General features: G+C 50.3%; 1 protein-coding gene across 2 annotated transcripts in view; it reads right to left on the bottom strand.

Annotated features, from left to right (window-relative positions):
- Window positions 1–633: 633 nt before the first annotated feature.
- Window positions 634–22113, bottom strand: part of Shb (SH2 domain containing adaptor protein B) — a 133671-nt gene continuing 112191 nt past the window's right edge. For both annotated transcript variants that reach the window (XM_042697972.1, XM_042697981.1), the window contains one exon: window positions 634–1468. In XM_042697972.1, coding sequence (XP_042553906.1) covers window positions 1285–1468 — 184 coding nt within the window. In that variant the 3' untranslated portion in view covers window positions 634–1284. The remainder of the gene's footprint in view (window positions 1469–22113) is intronic.

Consider the following 22113-nt stretch of genomic DNA (forward strand, 5'->3'; position numbering starts at 1 on the left):
GGACCCCCCCCCCCAAAAAAAAAAGAAAACCAAATGGAATTGATTCATATGTGGGAAGCACCTGCCTCAGGAGGCTGGGACATGCTGGAGGAGTGTGTATGTGGTTTATGTATGTAGCAGTAGTGCGGCCAGGTGACAGCGAAGCCATGCAAACAAGAGCTTTGGTCATGGAGTCTGCCCTACTTCCTATAAGCTGGGGGAACCTCGGGCATGTTACTTCCTTCTTCCGACCCTCTTCTCCCTCATGTTAAAAACCTCAGTCTGCTGGCTGCTGTACACCCAAGGGGCTCACCTGAACTTGCTTCCAGGTGCCAAGGGCAGGAGGGAGAATCTTGGTGCTAGATCAACCTTAAGACTCACAATGCTCCTTACTGACTGTGCATCTGGCTGGCCCTCCTGCAAGCTGACTTTCTCCTCGGGCCAAGCAGTGCTCCTCAGCTCCTGGCCCAGTTCCTGCAGTAGCCATCCAGGTGCCCAGAAGCTGCGGGGCCTAACTGGAGCCCCTGCCTCCTTCTCTCCCGGAGCCTGTCATGCCAGCCAAGCTGAAGACACTGAGCTCTGAGACCGAGACAGGCATGCAAACACCGCCCCTGCCCAGACCCTGTGTGGTATAGAAAACAAGGGATGAGAATATATATTAAATGACTATTTTATTTACACACCCTATTCATAAATAATTGCATCCTCTTTCTGACTGCACAATGATTCCTTGAAGAGCTAATGATTACAGAGAGACTAGAAGTAGATGGGGACTGTGTGTGTGCGTGTGTGTGTGGCCATGTTCTCTCACCTATGTGCCCATTGTGCACCCAGAAACACACACACATTGGAGAGCCAACCCCTGGGCCCTCCTGGGCTCTCGGGGCCAGCTTTGGCTCCCAGCACCAAAGGGAAAAGTTTGCCCTACTCAGGTATGAGTTTGTGATAGCTGGAGAACAAAGAGATGCAGCCCAGGGATTTCCGCTCCGCCCACCGCTGGAGCTGCTCCGCCTTTGTTCATCCTGGAAGGCATCTCTTTGGATTGCAAATATTTTAATTCACAGAAACTCAAGGAGGGGGGTGGGGGCGGGATGGGGACTGGGGCAGTGGGCGGCTGGCAGTCCCTCTTCATCCAGGACCCTTCCAGCCCCGGAAGTGGCAACAGCATTCTAAGACATGCAGTGGTGTGCTAGTACCATACACACAACACAAACGATACAGCTGGCAACACAGCTGTGCTGGTGGGCGCCCGGCCAGCGCCTCCAAGTCTCAGCACTGTCACTGAGCAGGGCCGGGCTGGTCTGCTCACAGGGTCCGCACAGCCACCGGGTAGAGGAGCGACAGGTGCTCAGCCCCTTTGATGGGGAGCTTTCTGGTGGTGTAGTAGTGGATGACTTCTGGGACACTGTCGAATGGAGGGCTGTTCTGACCCAGCACGTATTTCTCTTTGGTTTTGGCCAGTTTCATGTGCATAAAGCCCTGGTTGCTCCTGTGAACAAAATACAGTGATCAGAGATCTGCACAGCACGGAGTAGACGTCACAGCATCAGTTTTGCTCTTCTCCCCCGGGGATGAGAGGCTGAGCTAGAAGGGGTCCCAGGCACAGAGCAGCTGTGAGCTGTACCTCTCCACCCAGGGGCTGGCCCAGAGCCGCAGGTGCCCAGGGACAAGCAGCAACTGCAGGAGAGCCTGGGAAGCGAGGAGGGAGGCGGGGTGGTACCCAGGTAGGAATTACATTTCCGAGTCTTCATTGAGTTGTTGTCAGTAGAATGTGGGCAACGATGCACGCTTTTCCGCAGGCACTCCCCTCTGCCTCCTCTGAAGCCCCACCTGTCTCCTCTGCCAGGCAGTCTTCCAGGTTCGCACAGGCAGAGCTCCTTTCTTCACGTCACTGCCCTGAGAAGACTCCTGCTTCCATCTGCCCTGCCTGAGATTATTTGGCCACCCTTCCTGTTCCGCTACGGGTGCCATGAAGGAGCAGGGCCAGGCCTTTGTGCCCACAGTACCTGGCTTCAGAACTGTCCGGGACAAGCTGCCCAAGTCTGCTGAAGGAAGAGCAGCAGAGGCCGCACCGGTGTACGCACGCCTCATCACCCTGTGCCCGGTGCAGGCTATCCCTTCCCTGCCCACCAGCCTGGCCTTTTGTGACCCCATGGCGATTCTGCCCCCACACCTACAGGTGACTGAGGGCTTCCCCAGCACCCTCCAATTTACCCAGTGTGTGCCATTTAGCCAGGAAGTTGGGCTTGGGGGTGACCTCCTGCCATCTAATGGGCCCACTAATGGGTTTTGGTCATCTGTGACCAGCTGGAGAGGACGGTGTGGACTCAGAAGTTCTGCCGCCTTCCTTAGTCCCACCAACTCCTCTCCCGCTTCTGCGCTCCCATGGGCACCCTGAAACCATCAACACTCTTCTCCAGTCAGGACGGGGCTCCCAGTGCCCCCTCTCTCAGTGCCATTTTCAGATAGGCAGAACAATCGCTTAATGAAGTGCAGACCTGAGCAATGCATCTGCTCATACTAATACATTTAGAGACGTCACCCTTGGCTTAAAGGAAATCATTCAGAGAGCAATTACATTTTCGAGAGAATAATTCCTGTGAAGAACTGAAATTTAAGTCAAGATTTTTTAAGGCTGGCGATGTTCTAATTACAGAGCCTGTGGCAAGTTTCTCCCCGTGAAGGGTCACTCCGCTGGAGAACGCCTCGACAAGCATTCCGGGAGCAGGTGGCGAACTCATGTAAAGCCAAGCATGCTGGAGAAGGCCAGAGTTTTCCATGGTAAGGGTGGGAGAGCTCAGTGCATTCAAAGGCCTGCAGGGAGGGCATGAATGGTGTCTCATTTCTTCTCTGAGCGCCAAGTGGGGGTGGTGTGTGTGTGTGTGTGTGTGTGTGTGTGTGCACGCGTGCGTGCGCGCGTGCATGGGCGTGCATGCATACTGGTTCTAGGGCTTTAACTCAGGGCTCAGGACCCAGGCCCCATCCTGGAGCTTTTATGTTTTTTTTAAATAGTGGCTGTTGGAGGGAAGAGTCTCATGGAGTTTCCTGCCCAGGCTGGCAATCCTCAGATCTCAGCCTCCTGAGCAGCCAGAATTACAGGTGTGACCCACCAGCGCCTGGCATGGGGTGACTTTTTAAGGAGCCAAGCCACCAGACTTTGTGATCTACCCCCAGTCCAGGGCTTGGGGAGCAAAGCAGAGAAGCTGTCTGACGAAGGATCGCAGCAGCTGGTGAATACTGAGTGCATCTCATTATTGAGGGGGTTGGGGGAAGTAGCTGGTGGCTAAATAGGTTAACTTCATGTTTTCACTCTGGATCCTCCACTTTCTGCCTCCTGCATGAACCACCATGCCTGTCCTTCACAGTTTCCTTTCTTCTCTTGCTTCCCTCACTCTTCATTCTGCCTACCACTTGAGCTATAGCTCCACATCTGGCTTTTTCCTGGTAAACTGGAGATAGGAGTCTCATGGACTATTCCTACCCAGGCTAGCTTCAAACCCTGATCCTCAGATCTCAGCCCCCTAAGTAGCTAGGACTATAAGAGTGAGCCACCAGCACCCACGCATGCTGTTTTCTTTTAGAAGTGACTGGCAGTGACGGTGACAACAGCTCTGATAGGGCCACAGGTGGATGTCAACGGTCCATTTCCAGGCTGAGGCTTGGCAGGGTCACCAAGTGGTAAAGACAGTACTGTCGTCTGTTAACATACGGTGAAGCAGGGTACTCCCTTAATTCCCTACCGCCTCTCCAGGCCTGCTGTCCGTCCTCCTTCCGTGCTGTTATTTCTTTCTCCACTAACTTACACCACGAGCAGGCTGTGGTGTGCGCAGGGGCTAAGTGGGTCATGAAACTCAGAAATCAGGGCAGAGCTGGGACCACAGTCCAGGACTAACATGCTAGGAGACAACTGGCCCAACGTGACAGTTGCGTGGCCCTCATGCTGCCCTCACGCCTTGCTGGGTGGCTCTGTCCCTGCCTCATCAGTGCCACAATGGCCTCCGCGTGTGCTTTTAGTCCTAGGTGTCTGGAACCCTGTGTATATATGCCATCTGGTGCAAGGCTGCCAGGCTCACAGTCCTGCTTTCACTGGGGAATCTGCCTGCATTGCCCTTTGGGGCTAGTGGCCTCTTCCTATTAGAGAAGTCTTGTGTATTGAGGTTCAGGAAGGGAAGCGAATGGACCACAGTCACACAGCATTGGTTTAGTGGTGCCAGATCCCCTTCATGGGGTCTTTCTCAGAGCCTATGCTCCTAACCTCTGCAATCCTCAGACCCAGAGAGGTTGCTGTCTAACCCTCAGTGTTCCATGTGAGGCTGGGCAGGGTGGCAGGGAAGAGGCCGCAGACTCTGAGCAGACATCTCCATGCTGAGTCTCTGGGTTACTTCACCAGGCTACTGGCAGAGCAGAGAGCAGAAGGGCTGGGAGTCAAATGCTACATGTGGGAACACACATTTTCCCTGGAATTGGGAACAGTATAACCTAGCTAGTGAAGTCCACGGCCACAAAGGTAGGATGGCAACTTCATCCCAAGGGATTCTTGGGTCCCGAGAAGGCTGGCCAATCCTGGACTAATGCAAAGGTCAGGTGACATCACACACAATACATCCTGATTGGTCACAAGGACCCCCCTCCCCCCCATGAGAGGCCACCAAACAACAGATGTGAAACTAGTGCCAGTAGCTGGGTGTGACAGTGTGTGCCTGTAATCCTGCCTCTCAGAAGGCTGAAGCAGGAAGATTTTGGAGACTTTGGTCTCAAAAAACAAAACAAAAACCCTCAAAACAAAACCTCCCCAAAGTGGCTGCCAATGAGGGATCTAATGATATCTAACACTACATCAAAGAAGACACCAGTAGTTGTTAGAGTGTGAGCCTCTGTCACAGACACCAGCATAAGAAAGGAAACCATAAAAATCTCTATGGAGACTGGGAAGGTGGCTTAGTGGTAGAGTGCTTGCCTAGCATGCATGAAGCCCTGGGTTCCATTCCTCAGTAATACATAAACAGAAAAAGCTGGAAGTGGCACTGTGGCTTATGGTAGAGTGCTAGCAAAAGACGCTCAGGGACAGTGCCCAGGCTCTGAGTTCAAGCCCCAGAAGCCTGCATCAGACAAGGAGTGTATACAGTATGCCATGGGTGCTGCTCTGAACAGAATGGTTTTTTGGGGGGGAGGTGGGGGTGGGGAGGGGGACTCCTGTTGGTACTTTGGAGGGAACAGATCAGAGAGGCAGGCTCTGGGCTGGGCCATCCCTCTCTCTGCAAGGCAGCATGCATTGTTGCAGTATGGGTACCACCATGGTTCTGGGAAGACCGGGTCCCTGGGGAGTGAAGAGCTTTTGTGTCAGCCCTGTCTCCTTTGATAGGACATCTTGAGAGAGCAAAGTCACAATTAGGGGTGTCTCTAGTGGGTGACCTGTCTAATGAGTCTTGCAAGGTCGGTGGAGGCAGGATGCTAGGACTGTCATGGTGCTCAGATCCCTCATTACCATCACAAAAAAGCACCTCCTTGTCACCAGCACCAGGATTAGCATGCGTGCCTAGTGCGCTGGCCTAATAACAGGCCCCACCTCGCCTTCTAATCATGAGCTTTAATAAAACATCACTCAGCCCACAGCTGCCCGCCCTGCAGAGCAGGGTGCGAGGCCTCACCTCTTGCTTTTAGACCTAATTGCTTGATGCATATTTCATGAAGAATCCTGGGTAATAGTTATGTTAAATCGCTTCTTTTCATGATGAAATGACTTAAAAACACTTGCATATAATATTGATGTAGGAGGGGGGAGGAAATTGCCCTTGGGGACTAGCATGTGAGACCCAGTTAGAAGAATACACACACCAGGGATATTTCTCGTTAGCCTGAAAGGTGGATGGAAACTTTCTTGATGCAGATGGCCATAACATTGTCCTTGAGCTCAAAACCCTCTGTAGCTACCTACTGCCATTAGGTATTGGGGGAATCAGCCCTCCTGGAGCCTCCACCAGGTGCCTGGCAGAGAAAAGAGGTGCTGCCACAGCTGCATAGCAATGGTGACAGGCAGGTATGACTATCACTGTGACTCAGGAAGGTCACATGCCTTGTCTCACAGATGTGAATCTGTCTGTTGGACTCAGAGTCTGCACTCTTAGCCTGACCTTCCGCAGCTACAGCTACTGCTGCAGCCTCACCTTCCCAGTCAGTCGCCCCACCAGGTGGTTCCAGGTGTACAGGTGGGCCTCTGTGGGCTCTCAGCACCTGCCTGGCCCCCAGCCAGGGCACTGCATGTATGCCAATGATCCCTCCTTGCCGCCACTGGTAACCTAGTCAGGCCTTGCACCCTCCCCTGCACTGTAAGCATCTGTCTCCTTGTGTGGTCCATCCAAGGTCGGATTCAGTAGCTGCCTTTTCTGGTCCAAGATAGCCAGTGTGGATTGCAGAGTGAGCCCACTGGGAAGCAGAGGCGGTCCCTTAAGGTGGGTAAAGGTACCTGCTTCCCAAAGCAAGAAAATCTTGCCCTTGGACAGTCACAGGGAACAATAGGACAGACACCTGTTTTCTTGGGACTAAGGAAGAACTTATACCTGGGGCCACTGAGCTGACCAGTTTTTTCTGCCCAGATCTAAATACCTAAGCCTCAAATACGAGGCCAGTTTCTCCCTAAATATGGCCTCCTGAAGTGAGTAACAAGCTGAGCCTTGGTCCTTCCTAGCTAGGGCCCTTTTCCTCTTTTTTTTTTTTTTTTGGTTCATCTTCAACATCTCAATCTTACTTCAAGCACATTCTGGAGCAAGGTGGGTCAAAGGAGTGGGTAAAAGAAGGAGTGTGTGCACTTACAATGCACTTAACAATTGGCATGATGTTTTTCAGGGAAGGAAGGTGGGCACCTCAGCAGCAGAGCCCAGGGGACACAGGTTCTGTGTTCAGCACAAGCAGCCCAAGGGACCTTCTGTCCCCTTCCCACCAGTGGAGGTAGAGATGTACAGGGAATTTATGTTCAATCAATAGGCAATCAGGCCCTGTTCTAAAGCTAATCTGCTCTGACCTTGGGCAGGAAGATCAGCCCCAAAGATGTGGATGATGGTAGCCACCCAGGTGCCTATAAGACAGGTAGTTCCTGCTGTACTCCTGGTGACTGAACGAGGTCCATGGAATCCACGCAGAAACTGAGCTGGCTGGTACCTCGTATCAATAGTCCTCCACCTTCTCCTACTGCACTGTAGACAAGGGAGGGATCTAGGCCCCTCTGAAAAGATACTGGGTGGCTTTTACAATGGCACTCAGCAAAGAGCCATAAAATCCTAGGAGGAGAAACACAGACCTCAAACTCTTGGACATTCACTAGACAATTTCTCCAGATACCTCCCCAGGGCTTCATGGCTGCAAGACAAGACCCACCTGTGAATCCCAGGCAGGCCTGGAACTAACTATGTAGCCTAAGCTGGCCTCGAACTCTTAATCCTCCTGCCTCAGAGAAACGAAGACACACAAGTGCTGCACAGTATGGTCTGCCTGGGGCATGTCTGGGGAGATGTTGGGTGCTCCCTTAGTCCACAGTTGGATGAACCTGTGTCTTCACAAAGAAGCAAGGAGAGCTGTTATTAAATGCAGATTTCCCACTGCCCAAAGACCAAGGGCCCCAAAGGCCCCTTCTGGCTGAGATGTCCTATGAGTCCAAATTGTGTGTGTGGGAAGCAGCTTATGAGACCATGTGATAGATACTTGTGTTTCACCTACCACCTCTGAACAGCCTTCACAGTGACAAGCCAAACACACACCAAGTTATTGTGAACAATGTCTAAATATAAGCACTGTTGAGCCAAACCACCTGATTTATAACCAAATAGCCAGACTTTCAGTAAAAGCATCAGCAGTGATCAGCCTTCCTGAGATGTAGGCATTTCTCAAGCTCCAAGTTGGTGGCCTCAGTAAATCATGCCACAGAACCCTCTCTAAGCAGAAGAGTAGGCAGGTACTTCTCTCTGGGAACATGAGGAAGAAAAAGGCTCATTTCTGCACACAAAGAGGTAGATAGGTGAAAATGAACCCATTACAGATAATTTTCTAGGGAAGGGAGGGAGAGATCACATGTGTGCATGTGGAGATGCTACCCCTGCCCCCCCCCCAACCCACCCACACACAGAGAAAAAAAAATCCAGCCTAAAGCGTCAGTAATGTTAAAGTCACACTACTTCCTAGTCACCAGAGTCTGGGATTCTTCATTATACCAATCCTCCCTCCCAGCCATAGTGAGCCGCTGTGAGCCTCAGCCTGAATGCCTGGGAAAGGTGAGGCGATGGACTCCATAAGATAACAACATGGAACCTGCCAAACAAACTAGCCCCACCTCAGCCTGCAGGCTGGGGGGACTGGGAGGGGGAGAAGTGTGTGTGTGGGGGGGGGGGAGGGGGGGGAGGTGAAATACAGCATCTGAAGGAAACCTGAGCCACAGAGGGGACCTTTCAGGGAAGGGTAGCTTTTATAGGCAAAGATGGGCTGGACTAGGAACCTGATGTCCACCCAGGCTGGCCTGGAGAATGAGACAGAGAGCCCCTCTGGGCAAGGAATCACTGCCTGGAGCCTAGGAGGCTTGGGCACAGTTGTAAATACAAGTCTGTGCTGCCTCTCTAAGCTGTGTCTGCCTGCACCTGTTTCCCTTACCTTTGAGATGCCCGCTGCTGCCTCAGGTCTGAACTAGGGAACAATGGCTGAGCGAGTCTTGCCACTGACACATGCAGGTCACTGTAGGATCCTGGTGGCTGGTTAGGAAGCCTCACTTCTTAGCAGCCCATGGTAAGCCTGGTAGGAGCCCAGGGGCTGCAGCAGACTGAGGCCCAGGAGGTTCTTCCTCATTTTTTAAATGAAGAGTCAGCAGGGCTCTTCAGAAAGCACTGATGCAGACGCAGGGCTCAGGGCCTAGGGGCCTGACTTGGGCCGTGTTTCCTCCTACTGCGCAGAAGCTGCTACCCATCTGGTCTGTTTGCTGGCTCCGGCTGTCCAGGCTCTCCCCGTCTGTTGGACATGCTGGCAGTCCAAAGTTACAGTGGCCATGCATCCCCCTGGCTGTGACATGCTGGCTGAATGGAGTGGGAGGCCTGGGTGTTGGCTCTGGCTCTGATGCCGGGTGACATTAGGCAGGGTGGGTGACACAAACAGGGTATGCACTGTCCTGAGATTGATTTCCAACATCAAGTAAGATTGCTCATGACTGAAAGGGCAGCGTTGCGCATTGACTAGGGCCAACATGAAAATATACCATGAATAAGGAAGAAGGGTTTCTCTGATAAAGATATGATCCTGTACCATCTTTGGCATCTATTAAGTGCCTAATGTGTACACTGCTAGGGAAGAAAAGGCCCCCAACAGAGGCTCTGAGACTGTTTAGCTCCTTGTCACCATTTAACAGATGACACTGAGAGGCAGAGGAGCAGAGGCTTGCTCCCACTGCTTCCATTCCCAGCTTGCCTGCCTCCCCTTGCCCTTTGCTTTTAGCTGTGGGGGAAGAGGGGAGTCTCTGCAGCTAGACAGGTGAGGGGGGAACTAAAACAACAGCCACGTTCCACACCTGAACTTTCTCACTTTCTCAAGATCAGAAGCATCTTGCCAGGGACAAGTGGCCCTGGGAGCACTGGCCACTGTCCTGTGGGGGAGGAGGGTTGCTAATCAACCCAGGGCATTTACCAGCTCAGGAACAGGTCTTACTATCCAAAGCATCAACCCATTAGAAGTTTTACTTAGAAGAAAAGAGGGAAAATGAAGAGGTCCTTTTGTTTATTTGATAGGTATTCTACCACGACACCCCCAGCCCTTTTATATTTTTATTTTTTCCCCCAGCCCTTTTGTATTTAATTTTCAGATGGTAATGCTGGGGCTAGCCTGGATCTATGATCTTCCTACTGATGCCTTCCCTGGAGCTGGGATCACAGATGCTCCTCCCTACACCTAGACTATTGGTTAAGATGCTAACTTCTTGCCTGGGCTGGTACTTCCTAAGTAGCTGGGATTACGGGGTAAGCTTCAGAGGGGCTTTTTAGAACGACAAGTTTCAACTGAACTACCCAGATTCAATGTGCGGGTGGCTATTCTCCTGGAATCTCACAGGCACACTGCTGAGTGCTGCCACCTGAACACCAGACGTGTTTTTTTTTTGTTGGTCATAGGACCTGAACTCTGGGCTCTTCAGTTCAAGGCTAGCACTCTACCACTTGAGCCACAGCACCACTTCCGGCTTTTTCTGCTTATGTGGTGCTAAGGAATCAAACCCAGGGCCTTATGCATGCAAGACAAGCACTCTACCACTGAGCCACCTTCCCAACAGAGGCCTTTTTACAAAGCATAGGTGTGACAGTGGTTCCCAGGGAAAAAAAAGTCCTCCAAAGCTTTTTTGGAAATTGGGTGTCTATTTCTTTTTTTTGGTCAGTCGTGGGGCTTGAACTCTGGGCTTAGGTGCTGTCCCTGCGCTCTTCAGCTCCAAGGTAAGCGCTCTACTGCTTGAGCCACAGCACTACTTCTGGTTTTCTAGTGGTTTATTGGAGATAAGAGTCTCAAGGACTTTCCTACCTAGGCTGACTTTGAACTGTGATCCTCAGATCTCAGCCTCCTGAGTAGCTAGGATTACAGGTGTGAGCCACCAGTGCCTGGCTTGGGTCTCTATTTCTTCATCTGTGAAACAAAGTATTTCATAATATTCTCTAAAGTCCATTGAAAACAAGAAGAAAAAAAAAAAACACTTTGAATACAGCATTGGAAACTTGGGCCCCAAATTGGCTCCTGCCCTCTTAGGCCTCAGTTTCCCCATTTATACAATATGGGGAGAGGACAGAGATCCACTGAGGGCCTACCACAGCTCCAACCTTGGAAGCCTGGTGCACAGAAGATGCCCATATATGATGAGGACTGGGTGATTATTCAGCTACTGAATCAAAGTTTCACATTTATCACAAGCACTCAAGAGCCCAGGGCTAGACAAGGAGGGCCGGTTCCAACATGTCCAGAGGGCCTCAAGGACACAAGGCCTCGGCAAGTCTGACACTTCTTGGGCCTCTTTGGAACCTGGGAACTCTTCAACCGTTCTCTAAGGGGTTCTGATGCATGCTTCAGTTTCATCTGAGGGAGGTGCATCTGTAGTGTTCACATTTAGTGTGTGGGCACTCTATGTCTCTAACCACAGGGGCGCTCATCCCACCAAGACATACTTTCTGAGATCAGCTAGCCAACTCTGCTATGGGAAAGCTCTTCTGAGTGCACATATAACTTACAGGAGCCTGCTGATGGCTCCAGCTCTGGCTCTCAGTCCTTGCTGCTCCTTCTGCCCTAGCCTGGCCCCTCAGAGGTGAGAAGACAGTAGCAGGGGCATATGGATGGTGTCATTGAAGGTCTGCCTACCCTGGCCACGAACCTTGCTGTGCGGACACAACTCCACCATTGATGTGGGGTCCTGCTGAGCTTGAATCCACCTGTCTCTTCCTCCTCCTCATCTCTGAGGACAGGAGCCTATGGACACCCAGTGCTATCAGCTATTGAGGACTGTCTCTCCTGAATCAAACCAAAAGGGGCATGGGCCCAAGCACGTTAAGAAGCAGAAGCGCATTGGCTTTGACCAGACTTGGGAGATGTAGAAATGCAATTCTGAAAGGTCATTGTCACCCCTCAGTAGTCTGGGCTCTGGAGGGCAAATCTTCTCCTGTTGGACATTCATTCTGGCAGTTTCCTGACAGGCTCTTTCCACAGGGTGAAGAATTTTCTTAAAATTAAATCTCCAGCTCTTTGCTCCCTAATGAAATTGATTTCTGCCTTGATACACAACAAAGCTTTCATTTTATTATTTGGCTGGGGTTTGACCACAATAATTACAAGTTTTTTTCAGCATGGCTGCAAGTAATTGAGTTCCAAAGTTACTTACTATCGGAACCGGTTTCTTTTAAGAAGCACAGCTCCCACAAAACTAAGAGTCAACTCTTGTAACTCTCTAGATGTTTTTGATTAAGATTAGAGGAATTCTGGAGAAGAATAAACCTTATTTTCTTGGCCTGAAAAATCAGAACTCAAAAGAAGTCCTGCTGCTCTGTGAGGGCCGAGTCTGAAGCTTCCAGTGACCAGGCGTGAACAGTGTCACAGCTGAGCCTTGATGGGGTTACCGTTACTTATGTTGACTAATGCCCTGCTGAAGTGTGTGATCATCATCACTGGCACAAGAGGACACTGCACATGCTTGCTCAAGTGATTTCCTAACACCAATACCAGGAAGTTCAGAGGCCCGCCTAGCCCCCTGCAGATCCATTTTTCCCAGGAGTCTGTGTCCAGCGCATGTCTGGTTCTTTGGTAGGGAATTGTAGGTAGGGAAAAGGTGGAGGCTGGGAATGCTGGTAGTTGGCACGATCTTTTGTGAGCCCAGGTGTTTTTTGTCCCCGAGGGGCAAAGTGGGGAGTTGGAGATTAGCCAGGACTTCTGGGTATTTAAGGTACATCCCTGGTCATAATGATCATGCTTCATGAAACTGTTCAGAAATGATTGCCATGCCCATTGTATGGACGCAGAAATAGGCCATAAAGCTACCAAGAGGCTGAATTGAAGTTTGGAGCAAAGATTCTGGCTTGAGGCAGTCCATCTGCTTAGCTATGACACTGTTTGGTTTCTTTCTACTGCTAAGTCCCACCAGAGTAGCCCACACAACAGGCATAGAGAATCACCACACAATAAAGACAGGAGGTGACACCAGAATCAGGTCTCCTAAGTCTATAGCCAATGATTTTCCTGCTCTACCTCATTAAAAAGCAAACAAACAAAAACACCCTTATAGGCAGGAAAGCCTATAAGACTCTTACCTCCAATTAACTACCAAAAAGCCAAAAGTGGAGCTGTGGATCAAATGGCAGAGCACTAGCCTCAAGCACAAATACTCAGAGACAGTATCCAGGCCTTGAGTTCAAGCTCTAGGACCAGCAAATACATACACACAAACCACCATCACCACCACCACCACCACCACAAATCTCCAAAATAAAACCATCGTATATAGGTGATTCAGTGGAGAAATCTAGAAAACACAAACAAGCAAAAAGAAGACAAAAAGAAGCTCTCTGCTCACAGAGAGCTAATCCCAAGGGCACAATACCTACATGCCATACATGTGCTAAACAGCTACAGGCAGGGCTGAGTTCTGTGACCCCACTTCATTTCAGTTGTGGCTCATGTGACTTCAGAGGTGAGGAAAGGAGATACCTGAGGCTTCTCCTCCAACCCCAAACCTAAACATCCATACACAGCAGCATCTAAAATAAACCATTTCACCGGGAACTGGTGGCTCACATCTGTAATCCTAGCTACTCAAAAGGCTGAGATCTGAGGCTTGCGGTTCAAAGCCAGCCTGGGTAGGAAAGTTGTGAGACTCTTATCTCCAATTAACCACCAAAAAACCAGAAGTGGTGCTGTGGCTCAAGTGGTAGAGCCCTTGCCTTGAGCTGAAGAGCTCAGGGACAGTGCCCAGGCTCAGAGTTCAAGCCCCATGACTAGACAAAGACAAAAACCAAAACCAAAACCAAAAAACAAACATAAAACAACAACCCACAAATAAATAATTTCTTGAGGTTCTCTCAATTTTATTTATCCTCAGAGGCCCTGCTCAAATGTCTGCCTTCAAGAAGTCTTTCAAAGATATGTCCCTGTCAGACATCGTCTCTTCTACCTTCCCTCTACTACACTGCTCACCTACCTTGTTTCCTTGTCTAGGCTGTGAGCTTAGAGGCTAAAGACCTGGTGTACAGTAGGGACTTCACAGCCCTGCCCTATGACTCTAGGCTGAGAATGTAGAAGGCTGACATTCCACGCCTGGAAGCCATCAGCCACGTGTGGATTTCCAAAAGGAACATAGCAGGAAATAAAAGAGAGGTTCTATTTAAAGTATTTCTAATAAGCTAGCTTTGCCAAACCCAGTTGTTTCTGATATTCCTCTTGGGTGAAGTAATCTTAAAAAGAAAAAGAATTAAAAAGGAAGAGAAAAGGGCCAAAGCATTATTAGAATGGCAAAAACCTACCAGCGCTGAAGGAGGAGGGAAGCTGCTGGCTGAGGGTGCTAGTCAGGAGTGACCTGTCCCCAGGGAGGGTCAGGGTAGGCACCTGTGGGAGTAGGTGAGTGGGCCCCCATACCTGCATGCTCACACACACATGCTCTCACATACGCTCACGCTCACACACACACACACACACACACACACACACACACACACACACAGAGCAAACACAATTTTATTGTTTCAGCATTTGAACTATGAGGGCAAAGATGAGAGCTGTAAAATCTTGACATGTGATTTTATAAATCTGCCTCAAATACCAAGAACGTTTATGGGGAAGTCAGGGAAGGAAAGGCAGTGCTTACAAGCCCCAGAAGGGTCCTATTCTGCCTGGGAAGGGAGGGCCACCCGTGGGCTCTGCCAGGAACTTGCCTCAGGACCTCAGTAGGTCTTTCCTGTCACATTGGTCCTCTATTTCCTTATCTAAAAGCCAGAGTCTTGCCCCAGATGACTCAAGGCTCTTCTTCCAGCTTTAAGTATTGTGTGAGCAACTAGCAAAGCTAGTTGCTTCAAGACTTCCTCTAGGTGGAGGCCAGTGGGGTTTTCTGTGGGGGCTTTGAATTGCTTACCTAGCTCTAGCTGAAGTAAAGCCTCACATCACACACTTTCCTGGGCAGCACAAGAACTGGAACAACTGTTTGCACTTGCACAGCCTCCCACACTTCCCAGGACCTTCCACTTCCATCCAGGAGGTCAGTGTATTGTCCAGCGGCTCAAAGATGTGAAGCCACATGCTGGTGACATTCCTACCTGGATTCAGGCTCTGACCCGTGGTCTAGAGTTCATGGCCTGTCCTGTAGAATCTTTTAAGAACTCCCTCAAGTCCCCAAACAGTTCGTTTCCAGATATATGTCATGTTAACAAGATGCCACAAATGTGATTGGAAGGGGGGGAAAAAAAAGAATTGTTTGGAGGGGTCATGCAGCACCTGCAGAGGGACCTGTGCCGGGGCATGAGTGGTTTCCTGGTGATGGACGGGCACTGGAAATGCCTCCCCAGGCGGCCTGAGCTGCCCAGGCAGATTGACGAGGGCTGATAGGAGATAATTAAAAACTGGCTGGAAATGTAATCAAGTGGCTCAGATGCTGGAGAGGAACAGGGAGCACTTGGGAACAAAGGGCACTGCTGTGTACCTGACTATGAAGGGAGATAGAGAAAGAATGACAAGGGATATTGCCATTCATGAGCATTTATCTGGCCCAGCCACATGCTCAGATAGTACTCAAGAGCATGGGCTGGCAGAGTGAGGCAGGATGCTTATGGCACTCTGGCATCTGGGTTCTAGGCCATTGTGGGAAGTGAGGAGCCGAGATAGGAGAAATGTGTTTTCCTGGCTCTTTTCAAAACTATTCTTTACTGGGCTCTGGTAGCTCACCCCTGCAAGCCTAGCTACTCAGGAGGCTGAAATCTGAGGATTGTGGTTCAAAGTCAATTGGGGCAGGAAAGTCCACAAGACTCATCTCCAACTAACCATCAAAAAAGCCAGAAGTGGAGTTGTGGTTCAAGTGGTAGAGAACTTGAGTAAAAAAGCTCAGGAAGAATGTCTGGGACCTGAGATGGAGCCCCAGGACTGGCACATGCCCCCCCCCCCAAGAAACCCCCCCCCCCATTCCTGTCCATATTCAGCTGGTGGTGGAGCCAACCCTGAACTCAGTTACACAGACAGGGCAATCTTCCAGCCACTGAGGAGGAGCTAAGAGATCAGGGAAGTAACAACCTGTCTAAGCCAAAACAGACAGGAAAGGACTGCTCACACTGGACCCTAGTTCTGTGGACCCCAGTTCTGTGAGATTCAAGTCTCAGTCAACAGAAGATTTTGTAGTTTTTTTTTTTTTTTTTTGGGGTCCGGTCGTGGGGCCTGAACTCTGGGCCTGGGCGCTGTCCCTCAGCTCTTCAGCTGAAGGCTAGTGCTCTACCACTGGAGCCACAGTGCCACTTCCGGCTTTTTTCTTTTTGCTTATGTGGTGCTGAGGAATCGAACCCAGGGCCTCAGGCATGCAAGGCAAGCGCTCTACCATTGAGCCACCTTCCCAGCCCCTAACAGAAGATTTTATCTAGACAACTCATGAGGCTCTGGGATGCTATGCCCCTTGCAATCTGGGCTCTCTAAAGTCTATACTCATATGAAGCACTCCACTGAGAAACATTTTACAGATGAGGAAACTGGGGCTCAGACATGTTAAGCCCCTTTGCCCAAGACTATCCTATTGGTACTCAGGGAGCTGTTTTAACAGGCCAGATGGATCCAACTTGAATATGAGGTTGCAACACCCTCCTGCAGGTAGGCACTGGTGATGAGGTACACTGTTAACTACTGGAAGAGTTGTTGTCCCTCTGCTGGTGGTTCTTTGCCACCTTCAATCCTCCTCCTTTTCCAAGGACCAAGGCAGGACAACCACTCTCACCTAGAGTCCTCCCCCATCCTCCAGCTCCTGTCCCTTAGTGGGATAGCAGCTGTGGTGTGGCCTGCCTGGAACCATCTCCTTCCTCCTTCTGTAGTCTCCCCTACTTCCTGCCTCATCCCCACCTGGCAGTTCCGCAGGCATGGAATCAGGATGACAGGGCTCAGGGCTTGGAGAGGGAAGGGGAGAAAGTCTCAAGGCAAGTAGAAATCATGCAAGCTGCACATACCTGCTTCCTTCAAAGTATGAATGTCCTAAAGAGGAGTGACTCACTGTGCCTACAGGAACCCAGCTGGGGACTAGGACAAGCAAGCAGCCATCAGAGGTATTCTGAGGAGCCCTGCAGTGGCTTCAGAAGGGCTCCTTTGGAGGCTTATGAATGGGAGTGGGGCAGTCATGGTAGAGCTAAATATTTGGAGCCTTAGACTCCCCTCCACCCCTCTGCTTTGGTACTAGGGATCAAACCCAGGGGTTTGCACATGTTAGGCAAGTATTCTACCACTGAGCTATGCTCTGGCCCTAGAGTTTCAGAGGTTGGCCTAACAGAAGTAAATGAAGTCTGTGTTCCCTTGTTGAAGGACGCAGGATGCAGCCTCTCTTCATCTCCCACACCACCCTGCAAGCCTTTATTATTTCTTGCTCCTGGCTGTCAGCAGCAACAAACTAAGATTAATCACTCTACTGCCTGCCTAGACCCAGACATGTCTACTGTGTGAAAACTCTCTCCTTCACCACATAAATCAATGAGAGAAGAGAAGAAAGAAAAACACCTCTAACTGAAATGTGTAGTTTTGGTCCCATAACACCTACCCACTCACTCTTCTCCACTAGAGCCCAGGAGGCTGCTAGAGACCTTGAGCTCAGCAGTCAGATTACCTGGCTGCACCAAGCAGATGCAAAGGGATCTTATTAAGTAAGCTGAAAGGCTGGAAGTGTGTCTTCATAAACTGTCCTGCCCTTCTGCCCTATGGGGATGGAGGAAGGGCCTCCCTTTTATCTTCAGACTGTGGCCTAATCATGGAATCCTTAAACTGGAAGCAAGCATGCCAATCAAACTTTCACCCCCTCATTTTATATATTTAGTTTTGCAACACAGAGATGAACTTACTTGGCACATGCTATCAGTGGTATACACTGATCACGTACTGTACCACAGATCATACCCCCAATTCCTTGTTTTAAAGATATTATGGGGAAAATAACAGCCCTATGCATTAGGGAAGCAAAGACAACCTAGACTTACACTCTGAGAGCCCAGGACTCTGTGCACACTACTCCTTCCATGACAATTTCTAAAGGCTCTACAAAAGAGGGAGGAGGAGAGCATGGCATGTTGACCTCCTGCTGTAAGCCAGCTCTGCTCCTTTTCCTTATTTTGTCCAGATTTCTCTGCAAAAGCTTGTGAAACCAAAACTTGTAAAGAGCCACTCATGAGTCGAAAGTGCCTGCCCTCGTTTCTAGATGAGGCTCAGTCACTTGCCTAGTATGTGTGATGAGAGGTGCACAATGAAGCCAGGATTTGGCTTCAGGTACCTCTGACCTGAAAGCCTGGGGTTTCCTCATTATGTTGCCAGCACGCAGACTGTGCAGACTGGAATAGTGAGGGTAGGGTAGAGAGGGGCAGGATCCATCACCTCCTGGGTGACACTTATGATGCGCTTAGTTCACTAGTGATTCTAGACTCAACTTGGAGAGCATCACTGCACCCTGCTGTGACTCTTGAGGACTCTCACTGACTTGTGGGATAAGGTTCCCAACCCCTTGGCCTGGAAATGGGGGCTGCACCTCTCCTCTCTTGGGTGCAGTTCAGTGTGGTATTTGTTGTTCTTCTACACTTCCACAATCCCTGCCTCTGTGCTCATTTTTCTCTTACTGTTCATGGTTTAAGACTTCTTCATCCTTTAAACAACCCTTTCTCTAGTACCTTCCCTCTTGCTTTCTATTTTCCACATGTGTTTCATGTGTCCATGTCCTCCATCTTATCAGACGTGGGCTCTTGTTGGCTGGAGTGCAAGAACTGTCCCTGAGTGGGGTGGAGCTTAAAGGGCTGAGGAAGGGCAGAAGGGGCTGTGGTAGCAAGTCAGGTACCAAAAGCCTCTCTTAGGTCACATCTGCAAGGAAGCTGGAGATTTGCTGTGAAAGCCCAAAGGCCCTTTGGAAAATCTTTAAGAGGTCACTTGCCCCACGGGGATGAGGACTTCCCAGTGTCCCAGCACCACTGCGTATGCCCCTATTCCAAGGACAGCCCCCCTCCTCTGCCCATGAGGGACTCCCCGGCTCCCTACCAGCTGCAAACTCTGAAGTCTTTGAAGTCTCCTTTTCCTTATTTTGTCCAGATTTCTCTGCAAAAGCTTGTGAAACCAAACCTTGTGAAGAGCCACTCAAGAGTCAAAAGTGCCTGGAGAACGCTTTTAATTGAGATTTCTCATGACTTTCCATCGATTTACCCTACTTGCCTTTCCAGACATAAGAAAAAGTGTGTGAGTTTCATGTTTTCTTGCCAATTTTTAAAGTCTCAGCCCTTTGAAGGCTTCCATTGGCTACAGGGAAGACTCTGGGGCCAGCCATGGATGCAGGGTCAGCTTGAACCCATCCAGTCAGGCTGGAGGTGGCAAGAGGGACAGGGGAGTGACAAAAGCCATTTATAGGACCTCCACAGTCAGCTTCACAAGCAGGGGTTCTGTCACGGAGGGGCACTAAGACGTGATGGGGATAGAGTACCATCATTCTCTCGGGTTTCCTGGGAGGTTACATAAGGGCCAGCCTGGCTGGATCCAGGGGGTGTGGCCAGTCATCACCACCTGTATCATGCCTGTGGTTAAGTGCCAAGTAGGCAGCCTGACAGGATGGGAGGGGGGTTGGTTGTGAATTTCTACTGGGCTCAGTTCCTCACTCATGAGGCAAAGGGACGGAACTAGAAAGGCCACTAAGGCCATTTCCAAGCTAGCACTGAGAGCCACTGGAAGGCCTTCTGACCCAGGGTTAGAAGAGCTGGGGCGGAGGCTGGAATGTCCAACCACCTCTGTTCTGGCCTCAGCTGGCCTCGGGCCATTCACCTCCCTGTATTTTCAGATGATGGAGTTTGGGCATTTGCCCCAGCCACCCTCTTCAGGGCCATTCTAGGGAAAGCAAGCAGGCTGTCTAAAATGTCTTGTCTATGGATACCCAGGGGAAGTGGGATTTAAGTTCAGGCCAACAGGATTCAGAGGTATCCATAAGTCTGTGACTTCTATACTAAGAAATAGACACTAACAGCTCCTCTGGGAAGGAGCTCTTTGGTATGTCCAGGGCTGTGCCTCCCACTGAGATGCTCATCTAGTCATTAAAGACTCACTTGCAGCCTCCTCCTGCAGCTTCTTCCAGCCCCCTGTGGCACAGCTGCCCAACCCCCATAAGCCAACGCTGGACTCTAAAGATCCTTTGGGGAGACCTGTGTACAGCAAGGCACAGGCTGAATTGGCCTCTGTGAGCCCTTGGAGCTAGGGTCTGGCTGTCTACCTTGGCTCTTTCTGATGCCTAACCTAGTGCCTGGTACAGAAGGCTCTGATAAGTACCTTCTGAGGGAGGACAGAGCGGATGGAGGGCCTGGTCCTCTGGGGGTAGTCTCATCTCAATACCTTCTCCACCCCTAGAGCACTCTCAGGGCTGGACCTGAGGCTCACATGAAAGTGGCCAGCAGTGCAGAAATAGCATAGTTGGAATTCCAATGTCTATTTGCACTCCTGATAGCTGAGCAGGCATGGGGTTGCCATTCCCCACTGCTTTGGCAGGCAGGCCCAAGTGAGAACCCACACACTTTATGTACAATGGCTAGCAAAGCTGGTGCCTGTCTCAAGCAGCCAGGACCTGCAGTACCAGGCTGTTTCTGTTTTTGGTCAAGGTTATTAATGCCAGGCAGGTGTCCCCTAGTCAGCAACTGAATTGGTCATAATGCGCTAGGGTCACTCTGGGAAGCAAGTCGACCTTCCTAACTTGGGGTTCTTAAAAGGAAGGCGGGTTGGGTGACATGGTCTTTTGGTCTTGGGGGAAGGAAGTGATCTCATGGCTTCAGACAAGCATGCAGACTAAACTTTCCATTTCTAGCTCCTTTGGGCAAGAGCAGTCACCCGAACCACAGCTCTCATGATTAGATCAGACAGGACAGGTGCAGCCAATCAGATCCTGGCACTTGTCCTGGGTCCTAGAGGCTGCTATGGCTCCTCTCCTGGGACAGGAGGTGCGTTAATTTAGCCAGAGCCCGCCAAAGAGAAAGAGGGCTGCATGCACAGATGGGGAAATGTAAGGAGTCAGGAAATACATTGGTAGAGGTGGAAGTGCCTCCAGGGACCATCAAAGTCCAAATCTCATTAGGCAACTGTGGACACCGATCCAGAGAAGGGAAGGACTTGCCCAAGATCACACAGTGAGAGCTGAGTGGCGGGAAAGGATGTCCGTCCAAGATCTGAGACCTCAGGCCTCTTAAAAATGGACTTGAAGCAAGCTGGGCGCTGGTGGCTCACGCATGGCATACACCAGGGACAAAGCAGGTTAAGCCCTTGGCCCTCTGCAACCTATCTGTGAGGTAACATCGGGGCTTGTGTAAGTAGGGGATGCTGCACAGAGATGGAGAAATGGTCTCTGCAAGATATAAGTGGTGTTACTTTGGTAATTGGTTCTAGGCTCTTCTTGTTGGCAACACAGCCACGGCATGTTCGAGTACTTAGTAGACTAAGTATTCATACAGATACTCCATATCCACACATGCAGGGATATGGAGTACTGCATGGCCTTGGTGCCCAGCCAGTGTGCTCAATTCAGACCTAGCCTACTGACATGCACAAAGAGGAAGCCCAAGCCTGGTCAGGTCCTGGCCCCTTGGTGAATGGCAGGGCTTGGAGTGGGACAGTCTGTCCCTTATTCTGCTGTGCATCCAGCCAGGACTTCTATAGAGATACCTCTGGCTGGTTCCCAGGCAGCAAGAATTCTAGAGGAAATGAATGCCAGAGAGACTACAGGGTTAGGAGCAACAGCCTAGCAAGACCAGTGTCCCAGAGAGTCAGCGGGCTGCCTGGATCTGCAGAGAAGGCTGGCCACACAGGTGACTGATGGCTGATGCCACTTGTTTTTCTTGAGTCTTGCATCTCAGGAGAGTGTCATTCCTGGGTTGCAAGATTATCTGAGTAAAGGTATAGATTAGCCGGGAGTCAGCAGCCTTGGCCATCAGTGTGCACAGGGTGCACGTGCTTCCTGACCCCATCTTGCCTCAACCCAGCCTGTCAGCCCAGGTGTGGTTTAGCACACTGAAGTCCCCTTCACTGCCATCACTTCTTGAATCCTTCAAGCTATCAGGGATGATCACAATGAGGCGTGTAGAAGCCAGAGGCTTGGGGAACAGCAACACTCCTACTTTTTGTGTTGAGTATTTTCTCCCAGCTGGATAGAAATTCTCTATATTTTCCTAGCCTTCTGTTGCACATTCTCCTTGACTTCCCTCAATGATAAGATTTGCTATCTTCAGGCCACTTGGGCTAACTTTTTTTTTTTTTTTTAATCAGCTATTAGAAAACGTGTTCTCTTCCAGTGCTGGACTTGGCTTATAACTCCCCTACCTGGGGTGTTTTTAGAAGATTCCTTGGGTCCCACACAGCAATAGCACTGAATGATGCAGCGCCCAACCAAACTCCCTTTTATTTGTGACATTTCTCTTATAC

This window comes from Dipodomys spectabilis, unplaced genomic scaffold (genome assembly GCF_019054845.1).
Source record: "Dipodomys spectabilis isolate Male_0828 unplaced genomic scaffold, ASM1905484v1 ptg000006l, whole genome shotgun sequence".
Classification (NCBI taxonomy): domain Eukaryota; kingdom Metazoa; phylum Chordata; class Mammalia; order Rodentia; family Heteromyidae; genus Dipodomys; species Dipodomys spectabilis.